This window comes from Cervus elaphus, chromosome 33 (genome assembly GCF_910594005.1).
Source record: "Cervus elaphus chromosome 33, mCerEla1.1, whole genome shotgun sequence".
NCBI lineage: Eukaryota > Metazoa > Chordata > Mammalia > Artiodactyla > Cervidae > Cervus > Cervus elaphus.
The window spans coordinates 34,642,360-34,664,969 of record NC_057847.1 but is presented as its reverse complement, the minus strand read 5'-3'; the positions used below and the strand labels follow the sequence as shown (position 1 = coordinate 34,664,969).

Genomic DNA, 22,610 nt, shown 5'->3' with positions numbered 1-22,610 from the left:
TTCTCCTTGAAATTTATGAAAAGGGGAAAGATAATCTAACCCTTAACTCTTTAGTAGGTTGAATATGCCCCTTGCCAATATTATTACTACACTAAACTTTCCTATTTAAGAAAAATGTCAAGTCTTACGTGAATCTACATGATTACTACAAATTTAAACTAAGGTACAAACTTTTGTGAGCATACTAAAACCAAATAGCAGGGTTGCTCTTATGAATCATTAGAGCAAAACAGTGGTATTCTATTTCCTCCACATACTGAAAGATAAAAACAGAGAGATATGGAGATCATATAATCATGCTATTTAATAAAGGGATATTGTACATTTCCAATGCAGTGGCCCAAATCCTCAACTTTCTATACAAAGTTAAAAAAAATAGGGTAAAAAGAAGTCATATCAATTGATCCACAAGATTATTTGCAGTGTATCTTAGCAAGAAGAAATCCTCCCAGAACCCTAAAGAAGAACAGGAACTGTCTTTGTCTCATCAATGAGCAGACACTTGATTAGCAAGAAAGACAAGCATTGATAAGATCTGTCTATAACATCCCACCAGGATGAACAGAGAGCGCTCCGGAGGATAGTCAACAATGTACACACAGGCTGTGTTGAGGAAGCCCTCAAGTGTCGCTATAATCCTGACAGAGCAGCCTTGGCCTTTAGCGTGGTTTACAGTTTAAACTGCTCTGGGAGCATGTGGCATCCAGCAATGAAAATGTAGTATAAAGACCCAGTAGCCCCTGCAAGAGGACATGCCAGCATGGGGATGGAGCAGATCTCTGTTTTGGCTGACATCCTTATCAAGGCAGTTTATATACTTTACACCCCAACTCCCCTAGACTGGCCTTTCATCAAAAAATAAGTGGAGGCAAGAGATTAAAAAATTAACATAACTCATTTTGACAGCAGTAGACACAACAATGTTCAAACATACAAAGACAGCAAGAAATGGTTAACTTCAGAAAAGAAATCTGAAAGCCTAGGGACTAAAGGAGATGAACGACTTAAAACATAAGACAAAGGCTACTGCCAAAAATTAGAGACTGAAGTTGAAAGTCAATTTGATATGTATTGCTTTGCCCTCAAAGCACACACAGTAGTCATCTGTTATTTTCCCCGGAAATTCTGATTCTCAGAGCAGCTTATGTGGGAAGTCTCAGGAAAGGCCTGGGCAGGAGCTAAGCAATCAGCCTTTCTCATCCTTCCCGAAGACTCCAGAAAGTGATGGAACAGGATGGCTAGTTCCTTTCCAAACTGGATTCATCCTAGAATATGGGGAAATACTCAGGATCATCATCTGGTCATTTGGCGAAACCACAGAGCAAAAAAGGGCGCTGGACCCACTGGTAAGTAACTAGCTACTTGATAACCTTCCCCCATTTACTGCTTTGTTTCTTCAGAGAAAAGAGGAAAAGGTGATAATCATTCAGCAGGTAAAAAGCAAGCACAGACTAAGCATAACTACATGAGCAAGAATCTACAGGATGAAGCAAGAGACCATTTTTAAAAAAAAAAAAGAAGAAAGAATAAGCAAAAGGGAAGGAAAAAGACCACTGGATATGGCCATTTTCTGTATCAAAGTTTCTATTTTGCAGAAAATTAAATTTGATTTTTAGATTAAGTACCCTTAAATACCACATTTAATATTTAATTAAATATAAGTTAAACATCATCATTTAAATACCAAGATCTTACTAGAATGAAAATTACCCAACTTTTCAAAAGAAAGATAAGTGCATTTATTGTACCTATTAATTATATATGATGTTTATATATAATTAATAGAAAATAAGGAACAAGGTAAAGTCCATAGAAATATTATTTCAACTAGGTCCCAAAGTAAAGCTTATTTCTACTTCTCTAAAATTTTATCATCCAAGTACAGCCAGATTATAAAGATATCTTTTAATGCTTCAGATTTTTTTTCTCCATTATTTTTAACAGATAGGCAATGTACCTAAAACAGTGAAATATTTTTATATAGAGGTCAGAGTAGCCCTGGATTTTTACATTCTTCTAAATAAGGAATGCAACGTCCTAAGATAAGAAGAGACAGATATTTTGAATTAAGCAACTCAGTGTGTTCCCTTGAAGGAAATGGCAAATAATATATTCATTCTTGCTTTTTCCAAACCTCTAACAAAATGTTATATTTAAAAACAAAGACTGTTCCAAAAGATCCTAACAGTTCAAGAAAAGCTGTTGCTTCCTTATTGCTACCCTTCATATTGTGCTAGCTGTCAAATATTTATTAAGAGCAAAACAGTACATAGTTTAGAGAAATCAGATAGTAGGGACTTAAATTCTTGTCATTAGACGAGACATTCAACAACATATTTTATTTAAGCATGAGCAGTACATGTTCAATTAGCTATCTGATATTAACTCAAAATTGATACTGTCACCAATATCAGAATTACAAGAAGTGACTGACATAAAAGGGTCCATTTCATACTCCAGTGGCCCCTTTCAATTTTATTCCCTATGATCCTTCCCTTACTCTCTAACTCTGATCTTATTTTTCTCAGTTTCTTCAAACAGTCATGACCCTTCCTGACATGGGGTCTTTGCACTTCCTACTACCACTGCCTAAAACACTGTCCCTCCACTTTCTGCTTCTCCTTCCTCAGATAAACCTTCCATTTTGTGGGGAAGTTTTCAATGCTCTTCCCAGTTGAGGTCCCAGCCCTTTGTTTCATGTATGCATACATACAACTATGTGATCAGTATCCATCAGCTTCCACTACTCAGCATGCTACATGACACCAGGGATGACCTCAATATGCAATTCCCACCGTGTCCCCCAGCAGTCAGCACAGTGCCTAGCACAGGGTAAACAGTCCTTTAGTGACGACTGATACCATCATGAACGGCTCTGTAGGAGACAATATTAGGGATTCCAAAACAGTAGCTTGGAAACCTCACCGTTTAAAAACTTCAAGGGGAGGAAGGGCCCGCATGAGACCAAAGAGAAAACACAGGCAAAGTTTCCAAGAAATCGGCAGACTCAACAAAGGTGGATGAGATGACATCTCTAGGACTTTGTGAGAGTTTGAAAAAAAAATAAAGACCATATGGGTGGAACAAATATCATGAGCAAAGATACTTGGACTGAAGAGGCGAAAACTGTGCATGAAAACAGGAGACGGAAGACTCAGCTGAGATGAGAGAGACTGAGTTCTGAGGACCAGGTGAGGAAGCATGGGCACTGGGAGGCCTGTGGAAGCAGCATCCTGGCCCAGCACTGCCGGACACTGGTTTCCATCAATGCGAACTAGCGAGGAGGGCACCCCAAGAGGGGATCCTTTTTAATATACACAGACAACAAACTACCTTTTTTTCAATGGCTGGAAATAGATAATGAAGTTTTAAAAAGACAGTTTTACCAGAATAAGATTATCAAGTGGTAAGAGAACAATAAATAACCACATGGCGATCTAATCATTTGGGAACAAATTCAGTTACAAGTAATAGAAAAATCTATTTGACAATGGCTTATTAACTAAATTAAAGTTTTTATTTTTTTTCTTTTTCTTACATTTGAAGCCAGAGGTGGACAGCTCAGGGTCTGAAGAGGCCATTCCATCAAGTAACTATGGATCCAGGCTCTTTAAATATCAGTTCACAATCCCTCAAGGTCACAAGGTGGATCATCCCCACACCACCTTTGTAAAAATCCTCAACTTGGTTACATCTGGAGGTTATCACATTCTAGCAGGAATATTAGAGTTTGTGCCAGGATAAAGAGATGAACTAACTCAGAGTTAAAGCGTCTGTGTGGCTGGGGATCCATACAGATCTTCTGGGAGTTTCGTATGAATTCAGAAAGCCAGGATGAAGCTTTTTGCTGTATGAATTCATTTCCCGTCTAGCATCAGGCCCTGAGGCCCAGTGTGGCCTCACTACTGGAAATGCCCCAGGCCTGGCATGGCAGGGGATTTAGCACTGCCCCACCTGACAATCTGGATCGGTGACACGGAGAATCATGCCATGTCTAGGCTTCCAACCAAGAGGAGAAAGTGTGTCTGCAGGCAAAGAGGGGCCCAGAAACTCTCCTTCAAGCCCCTTTGCTCTTCTCTATTCTTCATCCTTTCTGCTCTCCTTCTCAGGCCAAGAGCCAGGCAGATTGCTCATTCCTTGGACTTTCTTTCTCCCTCAAGGATAGCAAGAAAGACCCTAACTCAAACGAGCGTCCAATTTTATAAAGCAAGATATCAGAAGCCCTTTCGTTGTGCTCTGTTATGTGGTAGGAAAGAGGGCAAAAGAAACAGCTCCAATTTCATTATAAAAGAAAGTAAACATTAAAATTAAGTCTAAAAATATCCCAAACCGTGGACACACACATATACATATGAATATATTCATGTTATTTTAGGACCTAAATCCAACACAAATAATAAAAAGGGTCAAAGCACAAATCCCACTCTAATGTTCCCAGTAACTTCATCAAAGGAGTGTTCTCTGAAGCCTCAGTGTTTTTAAAACTCATGTAATTCCTGTGAAGATGCCAGTGCTGACTAATTCATCTTTGAAGTAAAAAAAAAACCCCTTCACAAGTGCTAATGCTTATTCATATTTAAAGCAGAAAACCACTGGTCATGCTTATGTTGGACACAATGTTATTCCCGTATCTCATTTCAGGTTTTCAGCAGTGGTTTGTTCCCAGAATAACCATAAGACATGCCTAAGCGAAAAAGCTAATAACTGTTTCACACAGTGAGGAAGAAGGACAAGTAGGGGAGGGGCATGGGGAGAAGAGTTTAGAAAAGAGGAGAAAACATGAGGACAGGAAAGAGAATATTTATTAGAGCCCAGGACCCATCAGACTTTTTGTTGTAAATTCTTGAGCTGCCTGGCATCAACCAAAGCACTTTTAGGACCTGTTTCAGTGATTTTCAAAAGCACATCTTCTCACATTTAACTTCTCTGAACCTTAGGCGTAACTTACCATCAACGGTTACAGCATAGTTTAATTGGAAGCATATAAGATAATGATACTTTTTATGATGTAAGGTGCCAGAGAATCAGTGAAATATGCAATATTCAGTCTTCTGATACCCCTGCGGGTATTATTATATGAACTGTTAACAGCATGCAAACTATAACTCTAGACCTAACATTCCCATATTGTGATAGCACTAGGGAAAACTGATTTATATCCATTTTTTATAATTTTACCTTTTTCTCACTTTTCTAAATATTTCTTTTCTATCAGTGCAAAGCATGTGTATCAGTATAAAACATGTATACTTCCTTAACATGGAGAAGGAAATGGCAACCCACTCCAGTGTCCTTGCCTGGAGAATCCCATGGACAGAGGAACCTGGGGTGGCTATGGTCCATGTGGTTGCAAAGAGTCGGACACAAGTGAGTGACTAAGTACAAGCACATTCCTATAAAAAAAAATGGCATCAATACTGTTAGAATTATAAAATACGTAAGGCTGCCAGGACTCTTAGAAACACCCACTGAAATCTTCTATTTTACAAGTGAAGAAGCTGAGACTGAAGAGGGCCTGACTTGCCAGGGGATCTCCATCTGCTCACTGGCAGAACCTACCAGGGAACACGTCTCCGGGTTCCTACCTGGTCTTTCCAGTCTGCTTACCCAACTTTACACTGCTGTTTTGACAAGACATCTTGGATAAACACATTAGATAATTGAAAACCCAAATATGCAACTATATGCAAATATGGCTCAAAGCACCCAGCTTTTTGAATGTCAAAAAAGTTATTCTTTGTATTTCACTTTTTTCAGCACAACTTGCCAGGAAAAAAAAAAAAAGGCATATTCAGAAACAGCCAGCAGAGGGAGTCTTTATTTCTCGGTGCAAATAGAGAAAGAAAACAGGATGCTTTGAAAGTTGCTTTGTTAGCCCTTTAATATTTAATATTGCTTTATTATTATTGGGCTTCCCTGGTAGCTCAGTTGGTAAAGAATCTGTCTGCAATGTGGGAGGTCTGGGTTTAATCTCTGTGTTGGGAAGATACCCTGGAGAAGGAAAAGGCTACCCATTTCAGTATTCTAGTCGAGAATTCCATGGACTGTATAGCCCATGGGGTCACAAAGAGCTGGACACGGCTGAGTCACTTTTACTTTTTTCACTTTTACTATTATTAACCCTATAGAGGTCCTGCTTAAAATAGTTGCAAGCTTCTAACAAATTTAAATCTACTTTTAAACATTCTGAACTATTTAAATTTTTAATAAGTTATTTAATTTATAAGTAATAATTTATAAGTAATTTAATAAGTTATTTAATAATTTTAAATAACTGTTTAAATTTTTAATAAAAAATTTAATAATTTTAATAATTTTAAATCTTTAATAAGTAGGGTTAGGGATGGGGTGGAGGGTGGTGTGTATATTTATATATATATACATATATACATATACATATATATGTATGTCACTTCAGGTGGTATATAATATAAAGTCCCCTTTCCTGGAACTCAAGCTGAAGATCCTCCTTGGCATTTGGAATGATCATGCCAAAATTTTTCTTCAAATCCTGATAAAACTACCCCAACTAATTTGACTTCTAAAACCATAAAATAAAACTCCTGGTATCTTCACAGACACAACTGAATGTGTATATCCAAATATGAAGTCCAATTATGAAGCTATAAACAACATAGGACAATGCTGTTTTGCCAAAATGGTTTTTTAATCCCTCTTTTGAAGCTGTCTTAAGAGCAAGCATTTTTAATATCCTATGGGAGTAGAAAATCTTTATCCTTTCAGAGAGCTTAATAACTGAAATAACCAAAAGTCTTACTTCTTGTTTTCTGCCAAAAAGAGATTCTTATTTTTCTAGAGTTGGCTTAGGGTACTGAGGCATGGCCCAGAGAGTCAGCCCTAAGACCAGCCCGAGCAAGAGTCTTAGACTGTTAATCAGCCCAGCTATTTTTAATCTCCTTTCATTGCCAAAAGTGGACCAGACATTGTAGTTTGCAAACTAATACGAGGGATGGCCCTCAGTCATGCAGAGGTTCAGACCAGGTGCTTGAGGCCATGGTGGACTCCCAAAATCTGCTCTGTGATCAGATCCTAGACCACCAGCTTATCACCTATGAGTCTTAGATTTCTCATCCTGTAAAATGGGCAAAGTGACAGCAAACTCATAGCATTCCATTCATAATAGTGACTATTATTATACATTTTTGAAAGCAAAATAAGTCCCAAGAGATTTCTACTGAGGTCCAATGAACTCTCTCATATGGTTTGATCACTGTATCTTTGAGGCAAGACTGAGTGCACATCAAGGAAAAAATAACTAGGAGGGCAAAAGATAGAGTGGTTAAAGAAAAAAAAGGTGAGATTTGTCCAATGAGTAGACTACAGATGGGCTTCCCTGGCAGCTCTGCTGGTAAAGAATCCACCTGCAAGGCAGGAGACCCTGGCTGGATTCCTGGGTTGGGAAGATCCTGGGAGAAGGGATAGGCTACGCACTCCAGTATTCCTGGACTTCCTTGGTGGCTCAGATGGCAAAGAATCCACCTGTCAGACAGTAAAGAATCTGCCCGCAATGCGGGAGACCTGGGTTCAAGTCCTGGGTTGGGAAAATTCCGGGAGGAGGGCATGGCAACCCACGCCAGTATTCTTGCCTGGAGAATCCCCATGGACAGAAGAACCTGGCGGGCTACAGTCCATGGCGTTGCAAAGAGTTGGACACGACGGAGTGACTAAGCAGAGTACAGCACAGACTACAGGTGAGAGGCAAGGGCTTGGCAGCCGCGGGGCGGAGCCCGCTCTGCAGCCTGCACGCGCCGATCAATTCTGACAGGCGCTCCTGTGCCGGCAGGGCGCGCCCGGGCTCGGTCCTGCCTCGTCTTTCACTCGCACCGTGCTCTGGGTAACTTCTCCAAGCCTCACTTTTCTCATCCCAGACTGGGTTTGCCCACCAATCCTTTAGGGTTCTTAAGAGGATTAAAGAGACCGTGTAATTAGTGCTGAACACAGTATAGCTGCCTTTATTTCTACTGGGGTATGTGGACGGCAGGGAGAGCTCAAAACTGCCCAGGGCAACAAGCTGGGGGGTGGGGGGTGGGGTGAAACAGAGCTCATGTAAAAGCAGGGTGGGCCAGCTAAAGTGGGCCCTGGGTGCGTGGCTTCTCACCACAAGGTATGGAACACGGAAAAGGAAAGGAGTGCTACAGAGAGACAAATGCAAAGAACGAAATGCCAATAACAGGTCAGTATCAAAAAAGCCCCATTTACTTTTTTTTTTAATGTGTTTATTCAATGAATAGGAATTATATCTCAGCTTTGTACATTCCCTGTGCTGGGCACTTGAGTCTAGTGATGATCAAAGATGACACAGCCCCTATCAGCCTATAGCTCACAGTCCAGTAATGTCCCCTCTGTCTACTGAGACAATGTCTTAACACTAGGTACAACTGTACCTCTTTCAGATATTATATATAACCCAGAAGTTCCTGACGGATATTCCCTAGGAGAGTGAAAGGAGATGTTATCTAAATACCTATCTTATTATATTTAAATCTATATTTCCAGATGTTTAAAAAAAATATTTATCAGCATATAATAGTTGGATTAATTTTTTTAATTCAAATTAGAGTCTTCATTCAGAAAGTGAGCAGAGGCAACAAGAATTTGAGAGACATATTGTCTTTTGTTCCCTGGCTGCACTGTATCAAGGACAACTACTTTTTGGTTGATTCATTTGTTACAAGAAAATTTTTGGACACCTACTTAACAGGATAGAGCCCCCCCTCCACCATTTTTAATAGGCAGATTTTAAACTGTTTATGAAACTAGTAAAACATGCCAGATGAGGGGGAAAAAAAAGAAATTCACATTTGTTGAGCTTCTACTACATGTCAAGTACTTCTAAATATTTATGCTATTTAATCCTCACAACTGTTCTGTAAGGAAGCACCATCATTCCCAAGACAGAGAAACTGACTGTTAGAAAGGTTTAAAAAGAAGACACCTAAAGTCACAACACTGATCACTGACAGAGCTGGGTTCAAACTCAGGGTTTCCTGACTCTAAAATAGAATCTCCACTCTATTACATTTCCTAAAAGCACACTTTTAGGGAAAAGAAACATTCTGTGAAAACACAAAATCCATTCATCTATGTGGTACCCTTCGCGGGTGAATATGCAACTATGTTACCCTGTATAAAAATTAAAAGGACAGAAGAAAGATTAAGGTTTAGCAGGAATGGGGACTCCAGGCAAATAAGCAAAAACAGTACTCACTACCACTTCAAGACCACCTTTCAAGCAAGTCAGCCACCTAAAGTCAAGTTACCATCTGTGATCTCCAGTAGCCTCCCCTTCTCAGGAAATCTGCTCTCTCCCCACTTACTAGACATTTACTGTCTCCAATCAAGCAATAAAATATATTTGTTCAAAAAGCATAACCATATCTTGTAGCCGGCATGACAATAATCAAAATCTAAGGGACAAACATTTTTTGCATGCTTTATATGTAGGAGGCACTTCTCAGCTAGTTGCCCACAAAGAACCATCCTCCCTATCTCCTGACTCTGATGAGAAGGGCAGCTTGTGGAGTTCAAGGCCTACATTGCCAGGCTTTCCTTGGATCCAGACCGCATGACATGACCCTGGCCAGTAAGTAGTCAGCAGAAGCTCCTGGTTATTCCCTGGTGGCCCGTTAATAACTGACAGAAGTAGCCTGAATACCCTTGGTTCCTCCCATTTTGTATGCCAGGAATGTGAGCAGGATGACTAGCGATTTGCAATGGTCTTTCCATAAAAGGAAAAGGGACCCACACTAAGGACGGTACAATAGAAAGCAAGGGGCTTGGTTGCCTGAGGACATTGCAGTAAGGCTAGGTTAGCTTTGGACCAATTCTTCTTGTAAAGAGAAAGAAAAATAAATCTCTCCCCTGTTTAATACACTGTCATTTGAGTTTTCTGGTTACATGAAATTAAATTCAGCCTGCAACTGACAAAGCACTTTATTTAAAGAGTCTTTTCCTTAAAAGTGTAAAATCTAGTTATAAAACAAAATCCACCAAATTTTGAAAACCAAATAGAGCAAGATATATAAAAGATATATGAGGTCCACAAAGAAAACTAAAAGTCAAATATGAAAAGTCAGAAAGTGTAAGATACCTAAGGATAAGATAATAAGATTTAAATATCATAAGAGGTAATTACGAAACTGATGTCACCCAGCAGGCATTACTGAATTGAGGAATGAGTAACAAAGGTACAGCCACTAACACCCGAGCCCAGACATCATCAAGACAGATGTGACGAGAATGAGTCTTAGAAGGCTTCAGATGGCACTACAGCCTGAGCCTTTGGGAAAACAAACAGGATCCTGGAGGTGTCTATAGGCCATGGAGCACAAGTCAGGGTGCAGAAGTACAGAGGGACAAACAGCACACCCTGTTCGGAGCAAAAGGAGAAAAACCACGCGCTGGAGTGGAAGTTTCACATGAAGCTGGGAGACCCCTGTGGACCCAGGTCCTGCAGTACAGTGAATGCTACATAGGCCTGGACTGATTTCATACGTATTTACAAGTTTCTGGGCAAAATAGTAACATGAAGATCTATACTCTTTCATTCTTTACAAAATTGTTTTTAGAAATTCATAGCAATAATTCTAATTGTATGAGGAGGAAAATGAATATAACAAACTCTTCTCTTGTATAATCCGGGAACTGGATCGTTCAGTAAATGGCCTTGCTCCATATTATACTCATGAATTTTGGATTTTCAAAATGATTTGAATCTTATGAAAAATATATTCTAAAAAGTATCTCTTATTTCTCTGAGATTTTGGAAGAGATGTTAGAATTTTGTGTGCCTCTGAAAGTCTCTTGTAATTGTAGTATGGATAAAGAATGTAGAAATGCTTGGAAACATAGTTTGCAAAACGATTTTAATTTGATTGAGGTAGAACCCTTCCTACCCACAGAATCAAAGTATGAACATCTGGCCTCTGACCTTGCAGTCTTTCTATAAAAAGAATGTGAATTTTATATTGCACTTAGTGTAAGCCTTATAATGCTTCAGTCTTTTGTTAACTCTCTGGGACCTTAAAATAGTTTCTTGATGTAATGAACCCAATTAGAGCACTGGGTACAATTGCCTTTCCATCTCTCTGTCTCTCATTCTCTCCATTTTCCTCTCCCCCCTTCTTTCTTTCTTTCACACACACACACACACACACGCACACACTCATTTTTTGCTCACAATTGCTTTCTGAATAAAATGTTTTCTACACTAGAGCATATGGGAGTTGGTGGAGGTGCAGAGGAAGATGAAAGGATTTGTCTGAGCTAATTTCAGATTAGAAGCTGAATGGCAATTAAACACACCATAAGGCAATTTCATTAACATATTAATTCAGGAGGTAACACATATCTAATAAGAGAAGCACCCTGGAAGTCACAAGACCTAGATTCTATTTCTAGCTTTGCCATCGACCTTCTGAGTGACCTTGCCTAATAAGTTACTCAACACTCAAGAGACTCAGTCTTCTCATCTGAACAAAAATGGCATAACCTAGTAGTGATCTGAGAAAAATGCTATGAGGCAAAGAATTCACTCAGCACATTTGATGAGGATGTGATCATTTCTGAGAGAGCTGATGAAACTTTCTTCACTAGAACCTTGATTAACTACTCACTAGAATCAAGGAAATCAGATCCTAATAGAATTAGAGAAAGTAAAATGCTCTTGCCAATTTACTTCATAGAGAGTCCACACAAATACCCTATTCCTCAAAGATCAAAATACATTTGATCTGCTACAAAAAAGACCCATACCATGTTACGAGCCATGTTAAAGTTCAAGTTCTCAATCCATCTCAGGAGATCTTATACCCAGTTAAATCATATGCACTTGCTGATAAGAAACTTACTCCTTAGCACTGTTAGGCATTTTCAGAAATATCCTCAGCCTTTGAAATGATTAGGATTTCAGCTGGCAAATTATTTTACAAGCACCACTCATTCAGGATGAGCAAATTCTATGCCAAACCTGTGGGAAAAAAACCTACGTTCTTTGGAAAAGGAAGAGCTGCCCCCCAAATACTTTGAGAAATGCTGTATTAATTTGTATCATCTTAAATTATGGTGCATATAGAAAACGACAAGTTAATTACAAGTACAGAGTAATTTCCTATCTTAGGGAAAAAAGGCATGGTGTGACCAGAACAGATGGATATTTTTTAGTCAGAGAAACACCCAGTTCCTAAAATAAGATTAACACTAAGATTTTCAGAACAATCTTACAGACAATGGGTCCTCTGGGGATTAAAATGTTGGGAGAAAGAAATAGTATTACGTATTTTCAGCAAATGATGTGCTAAATTATATGAAAATCTAATATGTGTATTCACAGGAAAGGAATAACATGGACTTGGGCAAAGGGAATTTTGACTTATGTAATTATTATAATAGAAATCTGGCTAGAAGCTTATTATAAAAGACCAAGAGGAATCACAATGATATATCTATCGGCAGCTCAGACTTAATAGCAATTATAATCACAGTAATCTTGTTTTGCTACTTACCAATCAGAGCTGAATGTTATTTACTCACACCAATTTCCCCTAGACTAACTGCTCCAAATACTTGAAGATGACAGCATCTTTTTCTAATATTTTATACACTAAGAAAATAAGAAATGGTTTAAATATTTTATTATGGTTATAAAAATCCAAATACTTGATTCACAAAATTCTAGACACAAATAAGACTAAAGAGAGCATTTAATGAAAATCTCTCAACAATTACAGGTGAGGAGGTAATGACACCAAGTTTAAGTGACTTGCCCAAGGTCATACAGCTAGGAAATGGAGAATCCACGTGGCATGCTTTCCACCACACCAACATGTCATGCAAAAAATACCACACGATGAAAGTTTCTTGGTTATTCCAAACTGCAAAATTAACTGGATAAAGAAGAACCCAAACATAAGGACACAGATGTGATATATGCTATTATATCTTTTCACATTCCCAGTGACTCAGGAAATCTATATAGTCATTATTAATATACTACTAATTCTAAATCAAAATAAAGATTCCGGCTCAAAGCAAAATATTTTTAATTAAATTTGCTCAAGATGAGAGAAAGACATCAAGAAAGATAAGAACAAATGTTGGCAAAATTATCATATACTATTTCACTGCCAAGTAAAACGTCCCTGGTGAATAAGTAGCCAATCGGATAAGAAAATAAATTAAGAACAATAAAAAGAGACACTTCTTAAAAAAAAACAACTCTAATTGTAAGATTTGTCATTTTCAAATAAATTAAACCATAACATCTGACTTAATGAAATACATGACAGTTAACCATTAAAAGTTAGGTATGGAAATAACATTACAGTTTCTAAAGTCACCAAAATCATTCAAAAATTACGTGCCAAAATGTGTTTTGGTGCTTTCTTTTTTTATACAACAGATTTGATTCTTTAAGGATTTCAATACATGCTTCTTATTTGGTGCATTTACAAGAGAAGTTTAGTATATTCAGCTTTACTTAAATGCTACATTACGTGGTGTGTTTATTACCTTATGAAGTACAATGCAGCGAGTGAGACATAGGAATAAACTTTACAAAGAAACTAATAGACAAAATATTTTCACACAACGGATTGATTGCATTAACAATTAACAGAAAGCCTTTTCACAGGGTATTTCAATAGAAAGTTTTTCTTAAGCAAGAAAGCAGAAACTCAATAGAAATGGGTAGAAAACTGGAGGCTAATAAACTGGTGCCATATGTTTAAGTAGTAAAACAATTACACAGTCCATTCAACAATGAAGATGGATATATTATGAATTATAGTGAAACAAAGAAACTGCTCCTTAGTAAACAAATATGAAACATAATAGCTAGCAGATTGCCTATTGAACTAAAAGCAAGCGGCCTGAAGTTACAGTAGAAGGGGAAAAAAAGTAAGAAAAAGCTTCAATACAGTCTCTAAATCACAAGGCCCTGAAATTGAGACCAAACTGCTTTCACATGGAGCTTTTTTACAACAGAGATGTGCTGGCCCTGCTTTTTTTCTCCCCTTAGTCTAATTTCAATAATCTGTCCTTTAATCACCTACAGCCTCAATGAATTCTAGCCCCTCTCAGGATAGATAACGAAAGTGACCAACACACTAATAAACACAGTTACAGGAAGAAAAAAAAAAGCAAGAAGAAGAAAAGAAAAAAGCAGAAGTCACATACCCTTTTCTGGAGAACTATGGGCGTTATTGCAGGCAGAGTGACTCTTCTTGCACTCAAACTCATGCCTGTTCTCAGAGGGATCCCCTCCCGCAGATCATGGACAAAATGAAAGAAATCTTTTATAGTTTCTCCTTGGGAATCTCGGGGCTCAGTGCAAAGAAACAACTAGGAAAGTAATAAATGTCACTCTGCTTATGTGATTCCAATCTACCCAAAGCCAATTAAGGATGGCTGTGGGACAGGACAAGGCAGCGACCAATCAAAGCCCAGAAAACTCCGCCTTTGTCCTTGGAAACACATTCTGATACTTTTGTTTATGATATTTAAAGAACCAGATTAACAGCCATCTAGTTCACTTAACTTTTTTTTCCAAAACAGTGCAATTCAATGCCATTCTTTGTTGACTAGGCAGTTATGTCTTTACTTTACTAAAACATTTCAACATATGGCAGATAAGAAACTGTTTACATTGGTCTATTTAAAGTGTATAAATATGCAGATGCACTAAATTTACTTATGCTACTCATAAAAGTGATTAATGGGTCGATTGAAACATGTTATATGAGGCACACATAAAAAAAAATAATCCTGAAGTTAGAATCAGTCCAAAAGTGTTCATTTACAAGTTATAATAAAAGGATTTTAATATATACTTAGGCATTTCATCTTCTAAGCAGCTAAAATTTTTTGTTATGAACCTTTCAGCTGCCCTTGAAGTTACACACTTAAATATTCCTGTTAAATACAATCTTAAGAATCAACCTAAATAACAATGTTAAATATAAATGGGGCATTAAGCTACAATATATGAGTTGGATATGCTAATTTTTTTAAAAGCACAGATCTGTGTAACTGAGCATATTTCACTTAATTCAAAGCATTTAAACAATAATCATGATTAAAGTATTCTCAAAATTTTAACAAGCATTTTGACTTTTGTCTCATAATAACTAAAAACTGTATTTCAGTATTTTTGAGGGTTGGAGAATGGTCCATTTCTGGTTAATGAGAAAATTTTCAATAAAGTCTAAATGAAGAGTAAGAGAAACACTCAAAAATGACAAAAAAAAAAGTATTACAATATTAAAACTAATCTAGTTTTTATAATTATAAAATCTCCTCTGGACTGACTCCTTAACAAGCACCTACTCAATGGCCTTCAAGCAGGACACAGGGTGTTGGGGCCCTGTGTTTAGCATCAGGGGCGCTCCTCATCACTAGATCACAAAGTGGTTGTTGTAGAAACAAGGCAAAATGGAAGATTCTCAGCAACTCAGGCACAAACTTTCCATTTCATTGTCTAGCTGCTACTGGGCAGGGTTCACATGGGTGTGTTTTATATGCATGGTGATCTCATACTCCTCAAAAGAAAAAGACACTACAAACTCTAGGGTTCCCTACTTTGAATTTCAAATCCTACACAGATGGCTCACAATGGTAGTTAGAGGTAGGGGGAATTCACTTAATAAAAAAGTCACAGTCATCTAATTTGGGGGCATTCACTTGATTCCTATCCTATTAGGTTTATCATGGTCTTTTTTTTTTCTTTAATTTTTTAAGAAACATTTTACGAGGTTGAGTTGGTTTCTGCCATACAACAGGGCACATCGGCCATAATTATACATATACCCCCTCTCTCCTGAGACTCCCTCCCCTCCCCAAATCCCCTTCCTCCAGATCATCAGCAAGAGCCACACTGGGCTCCCTATGTTACACACCAGCTTCTCACCATCTATCCATCTTACACCCAACGGTGTATATGTGTTGATGCTGCTCTCTCCATTTGTCCCACTCTCCCGCTCTCCCACTGTGTCCCCAGGTCTATTCTCTACATCTGCGTCTCCTTTCCTTCCCTTCAAATAGGTTCATCACTATCGTGGTCTTTTAAAATAAAACTACCAACAAAAATTCTACTAATATTGAGAGGGACGTCACCATTTGTGAAGGAAGATTTCACTTTAACCTTGAGTCACTTTTTTGGCAGGCACACAATAACAAAGCCTACTGTAACTACATAGTTTCAAGATTACTATCTATAACTTTTCTTTCTTCTTTTCTCAATCTAGTCTTTGAATATTACAAAGAAGCGTTATCTCTGGTCTCAAAAAACGTTTCGACCATAATCGAGGTAATTCATTCCACTAAATCTTGAGGCAAAGTACCTACTATGTGCTAGGCAGTGAGTTAGGTGGTAGGCACATCCTGATAAGTAAGGTATGGTCATTGCTTCGTAGTGGAATAGACACTGATTTTTTAAATGAAAAATCACATATGTAACTTTGTTCTGTATTTTCCAAGTCTCTGTAAATGTGTCATCATATTTTCATAATTTAAAAAATAAAATGCAATTTAAAAAAATACTTTAAAAATTTTTAAAAAAGAGGTGAACCAAAAAAAAAAAATTACATTCGGTAATGGACTGAGTCTCATTGTGATTAAATGCCAAGCACCAGGGGTACACCATCATGACAGGCTTCAAGGAGGAAATGACGTTTGCTCTGAAAAGTGTTTAGGAGACAAGAATATGCAGAACTTGATAACTGATGGAGACTCAGAGGGAGCGTCTCAAAGCTGACTGCAAGTTTTGAAGTCTTGGCGAACGGAGAGTCAGAGATGCTGTTTTATATCACACAAACTTTTTAAACAGTAAAATGAATCCTTCAAGTCAAAACATCACCCAGGCTCTATATTCATTGCACTGGAACATACCTGCTCTCTAAAAACATTCAAGAGACAATAAACTGCTGAAGTACAATAGGTCATCTCTTTGGAACTCTTGAAAATTAAAGTTTACAAATTTTCAGTGAAAACAATGAAGAGTGAAATGTAGCGTTTTGTGACTCTGTTTCCAAAAAGATCTTTCAAAAAAAAGCTCACATTTTTTACAGTCAACAGGCTGAAAAGATTAATGAGACGACACTTGCACTTAATAACACAGGAGGAGTAAACTTCTCAGAGATCCTTTCCAAGTGTTCCTAGTGACTGTCCTTTATCTTACATCCCAGTTATTGCAGACACTGACTTAAAACCTAACTTTAGCCTATGCTTTCTACCACTATTATCAATGGTTTGCATACTCACTAACCTTGTCACCTGAGCCTTAATTTCTTCAGTTGCTGCTAAATGGGAATATAAAGCTATGGCCAACAATTTGGGGATTGCTATGAGGGTCAAGGATATCAATTCTGTGTAGGATCTGGAAGAGTCCAAGGCAGGTGCTGCAAAATATTCCTTGAACTGCTCCTGCAGAGAACTAGGCCGAAGATACCTTCTCCTTAGGCTGTGTCACACAGATCATGGTTTCCAAAATTAAATTTTGATATAACAGGGTTGCAAACAATATAGTATGATATACAATGAAATACTATAGAATAGCACTGTATATTATTTTGTTCTTTGCTCGGTACTTTGTTAGAACAAGAGTGAATTTTGTCACTCAAATTATGTATATCAAAGTTTCAATGTGAATTAAGACTAATAAAAAATAATATATAATAGTAAACATTATGATGATAATATTATATAAGGGAGCACCCAATATGAGCCAGGCATTTAGCTAGTTTTCATTGAATTCTCACAACTTTATAAAGTGCACATGTGAGCTTAGTCACTCAGCTGTGTGAGACTCTTTGCAACCGCATGGACTGTAGCCTGCCAGGCTCCTCTGTCCATAGAATTCTCTAGGCAAGAATACTGGAGTGGAAGTCACTGGAGTGACTTCCTCCAAGGGATCTTCTTGACCCAGAGATTGACCCAGAGATCCTGCACTGCAGGCAGATCCCCTACTGTCTGAGTCAGCAGGGACGCCCACTCTAGTAGGCACTAGCTATTCAGTCAATGAAGAAACTAAAGACAGAAGAGCAGATGGCTAAAAATGGTCTCAGATATAAGTATATATTGCAAAAACTTACCCAAATTCACCAAGTACGTAAGTCCATCAGTCAAGGTGAAAACTACATCTGGCCCTCTCCAAGACACTACTATTCTACTCTACAATATTCTCTCCCACATTGAACTATATAATTTGATGTATAATTAGCATAAAATGTCATCTTCATACCACTCTTTTTCTAATGTACCTAAGCATTCATTTACTAACTCACTTAATAAATACACATGGGGCGGGGCTTTAGTATGCATAAAGTATGATGCTATTTGCTCTCGGGAGTTCAGAGTTGATCATCCCTGATACCTGTGTAGCAGAGGAGCTGACACTTGGCAACAGGTAAACACCTGGGCAAAGTAGGATGCAAGGTGGGATCCAGGCAGAAGGGATGTGGCATAAGCACTGATCAGCCTCTAGGTTCCAAGTCTGCCTTTCAAGCCTCTCCTTCCACTCAACATCAATGAAAGCTTCTTGGAACTCACTTAAACATATTCAAATTCTACCTCTTTATATTATAATGCTCTCTCTCTAAAACCCACAAGGCCTCTCTAAAACCTTTCAAGGCCTCAAAACAGTCCCACCTCTTCTGAAAGTTTTACTGGGGATGCATCATTCAAGCATCTCTCTCTCTTTTTTTTTTTTGGACAAGTTACCTTAGAATTGAGAGGTAGATAATGCTTTATAAAGCAGGCATTATTTATTCCCATTTTACAGATTCAAGCCACATCCATCTTTTCCAGACTCTTTACCCTAGTTTAGTCAAGCTTCAGCTACTGTTTCCTAACATTCTTTTTTTTTCCCTAACATTCTATATTATTTAGAATGTAGGCTCCTTGCAAATAGGGACATGTCTTTGTTGTTGTTGTTTAGCTGCTAAGACATGCCTAACTCTTTGCTCCTTGCGTCCCAGTGGACTGTAGCCCGCCAGGCTCATCTATCCCTGGGGTTCTCCAGGCAAGAATACTGGAGTGGTTTGTCATTTTCTTCTCCAGGGGATCTTCCCGACCCAGGTATCAAACTCACATCTCCTGAGGCTCCTGCATTGGCAGACAGATTCTTTACCATCAAGCCACAAGTGAAGTCCCAGGGACATGTCTAACTTCCCTTTGACCAGCACTCTTTCTACTCGAGTGGCTTTATACATGGGGGAAAATGCTGTAATAAATGCTTCCTGTTTACTAAATCCTACAAATACTTCTTTAGGGGACCCATCAACCAATCTCCTGTCTCACACAAAACAAAACTTGTTTCGCCCCTTCACCATGTCCCTGAATATTGTGCCATTATGCTACCCAGTGGGGTAGCTAATTGCCCCTCCATATTCATTAACTCCCTCAAAGATGCAGATCAAAATTGGCCCCTCCAAGAAGTCATTCCCTGCATCTAAATTATATCATTTCTTGTTCTATACATTTTTTAGGGCTTAAACTTTTCCATTTCTCATGCCTTTTTCTGTACATACTAATAATTGCTTTGATAACTAATAAATCCTTTTTTAGGCCTTAGTTATTTGCCCAAGGAAAATATAATCCTTAAGGGTGGGACCCAGGATTTCCTTTCCTGTGCTGCTCCTCTCTGTGCATAGTAGGCATTATGTTACAGTCAACGTGGAATGACGACTCACTCTGGTCACATGGTGGACAAGCTTCCTTTCTCGTCTTAACAATTGCGAGCCTTATGATTTATTCTGAACAAAAGCACACAGTCTTCTTCACAGGACCATTTGGATGTTCTTTTGCTAAACGACAAAGTTCTGGGCTTCCCAGGTGGCTCGTGGTAAAGAATCTGCCTGCCAATGCAGGAGATGCAAGAGAGAAGTGAGTTCGATTCCAGGATTGGAAAGATCCCCTGGAGAAGGAAATCCCCTGAAGGAGGCAACCCATTCCAGTATTGTCTGGAAAATTCCACGGACAGAGAAGCCTGACGGGCTACAGTCCACGGGGTCGCAAAGAGCTGGACATGACTGAGCAACTGAGCATGCATAGCTCTGTCAGTGGTCAGCAGTGTTGTCACTAAATTTAACTGTTGTCCTAAGAACGCTGGATTCAGAAAAATCTTAAAATATTTCGTTATAGCAGTTAATTGCAATAAGTAGTCTAGATCTTTAGATACAAACTCAGTACTTCTAATCCTATCAGTTCATCTTACTCAAATACCCTTTGCTTCCCTAGGTATAGACACAGCATCACCCTTTATACTTGGTGGATCTGATCCGGATCTTCCTCTATTTTACTTTTCCTCCTCCACCTTGACAGCTCTTTCCTTCCATCAAAAATGTCTGGACTTTCTTACTGATTAAAACTCTGATAGAAAGTTTCTTCTTTTAAAGAAATTACTGAATGACTTATGAGACTAGTGATGATAAATATTACTAATCTACAGGTCATTCAAGTATTTTTAAAAGTGCCTAGGTATTCTTTCTCCAGATGAGATGGTTTTCTAGGAGCATTATGGCTGCTGACCAAGGAGGCATAATGTACTGTGCTGTCTACAGGAGGGTAGAGGGACACATAAAAATAATTACAACAATGTGTTAAGTTCTTTAACCAAGTATACATAAAGTTCTGGAACCATAAAAGAGAAAGACATTAATTTCACCATGAGCAAGCAGACAAGTTCCCCAAGTGGACAAAATATTCAAGATGGAAACATATACAAAGATAAATCTGGAAAAGCATGGGCCAGCCAAGAATGGTCATTCTATGTCACACTGAGAAGTCTGACTTTCATCCTCAAAGGTAGCAGTATTTGATAAGATGTGACCTTTATCTTAGTGTGGAAGACAAACTGTGAAACAGTGACTAGAAGGAAGAAAAAGAGAAAGAGAGAAATTAGTCCTAAATGAGTCCCAGAGAGAAATGGAAATTATCAACATAGAAACCAAGATTTCAAAGATGACAAGGAGGAGAAATACAGGATTAAATAGTAAAAACATTAACAAATATAAATAAAATTATATTTTCCCTGTATATGAGCTTTCAAAATAAATTATAATTTTAAAAAGTGTAGAATATTAAAAGATAAATGTCTTATCTACACTATTCAAATTTCATATACTTTAAGGTTCTCGTAAGAAAAATGGATCAGGAAAGTAGACAGAAAACAAACACTAACTTTCTTCATGCCTCCAAAACCTTAAAATGACAAGAAGGAAGAAGAGAAGAAAAACGAGAGAGAATTTCCTTGCTAAAAGAAAATAAGTCACTTCATCTATTTTTTACCATGCTGGGATACAAGAAAGGTACCTTCAATATACCATAAATTAAAAGAATTTCTGAAAGCTAGAAGTCATTGAGATTAGACTAATAAGAACACAAGAAATTATAGCCAGAACTTGTGTATAAGGGAAAAGATGGTGAAGGCAGGTCCAGAGAACTTAGGTTTACAGTATATTTAGAGAAAGTAAGAGAAAAGGAATGCAGAAGATGAGGCAACTAGAACTCTCAAACATTATTATAACAAAAAAAGCTAAAAACTAGAAAACAATATAGAAGATAAAGTTGAGAAAGTGTCTTCTATAATGTGAAGAAAAGTCAAAGAAATACAAAGAAAAAGAAATCATAGAGGAAAAATCTAAAAAGATCAACACACGTAGAATATGTTACAGAAAGAGTTTTTAAAAAAGAAAGTACGAGGAATAAGAAAGAAAAGGCAGAAGAGAAGTTCCCTTAGCTGAATAAGGTTATAAGTTTTAAACTAAAAGTGCCCCAGATGAAAAAAATAAAAAATAAAAATGCCCCAGATGGCTAATATGAATGAAAAAGGAGTCATGCTCAACAAACGGTGGGAAATGTGATAACTTCAAAGAGAAAAAAAATCCCTAACACTTTCTGAGAGAAATTTTTGTTTACCTGCAATGTAAGAAAATCGGACTGGCATCATACTACTGTCCAATTTCTCATCAATGTCCCCCATGAACATAGGCACAAAAATCCCTTTAAAAAGTAACAGAAACCAAAGGAGGTAAGAAATCAATTTTTGCAGGAACACCATACCTCTGTAGCAGTTGGCAGTCATTATATTAAGAAAAACTTCACATATTCCCAAATCCCTTAGCTTAGAAGAATTAAAGACTGAAAAAAATATTCAATCATAGAAAAGGAAAAGTCTTTTTAACTTAGTACTTAAACTGTGGCTGTCTTCCTCATGAACCTCCCAAAAATATGTTCTAACAAAAACCCACTGCTTGTAGATGAATATTAAAAGAGACCCATCCTCGAATCTGTATAAACATACTATGAATGGGAAGAAAGAAGAAGAGGCACAGGAAAAACAAATGGCAGATGTGGACTACTTGCAAGAAAAGTACTAGCAAAAAGCAGATAAAATTTAAGATCACACATTAAACCAAAAATAAAAAAATAATTAATGAAGCAAAATCATATCTGTTTGCACACAAAGTAGACAATTAAAAATATAAGGAAGAAATACCAAGACAATAAGAGGAGATGAAGCATCAGCTGACAGAGCTCATCTATAGTGAAATCAAAGTCAGGATAAATAGATGACAAATACAAAAACTGCAACC

The 22,610-nt window shown here is 37.7% G+C and overlaps 1 protein-coding gene across 4 annotated transcripts in view; it reads right to left on the bottom strand.

The window, feature by feature from the left end:
• The window catches only part of GRB14 (growth factor receptor bound protein 14), a 123,568-nt gene that overhangs the window by 54,881 nt on the left and 46,077 nt on the right, over positions 1–22,610 (bottom strand). The window contains exon 1 of one of the 4 annotated variants that reach the window (XM_043894106.1): positions 14,197–14,374. The exons of the other annotated variants lie outside the window; for them this stretch is intronic. Within the exon in view, the coding sequence (XP_043750041.1) occupies positions 14,197–14,259 (63 nt within the window). The 5' untranslated portion in view covers positions 14,260–14,374. Of the gene's footprint in view, positions 1–14,196; positions 14,375–22,610 lie in introns of those variants that run through there. 4 annotated transcript variants of the gene reach the window in all.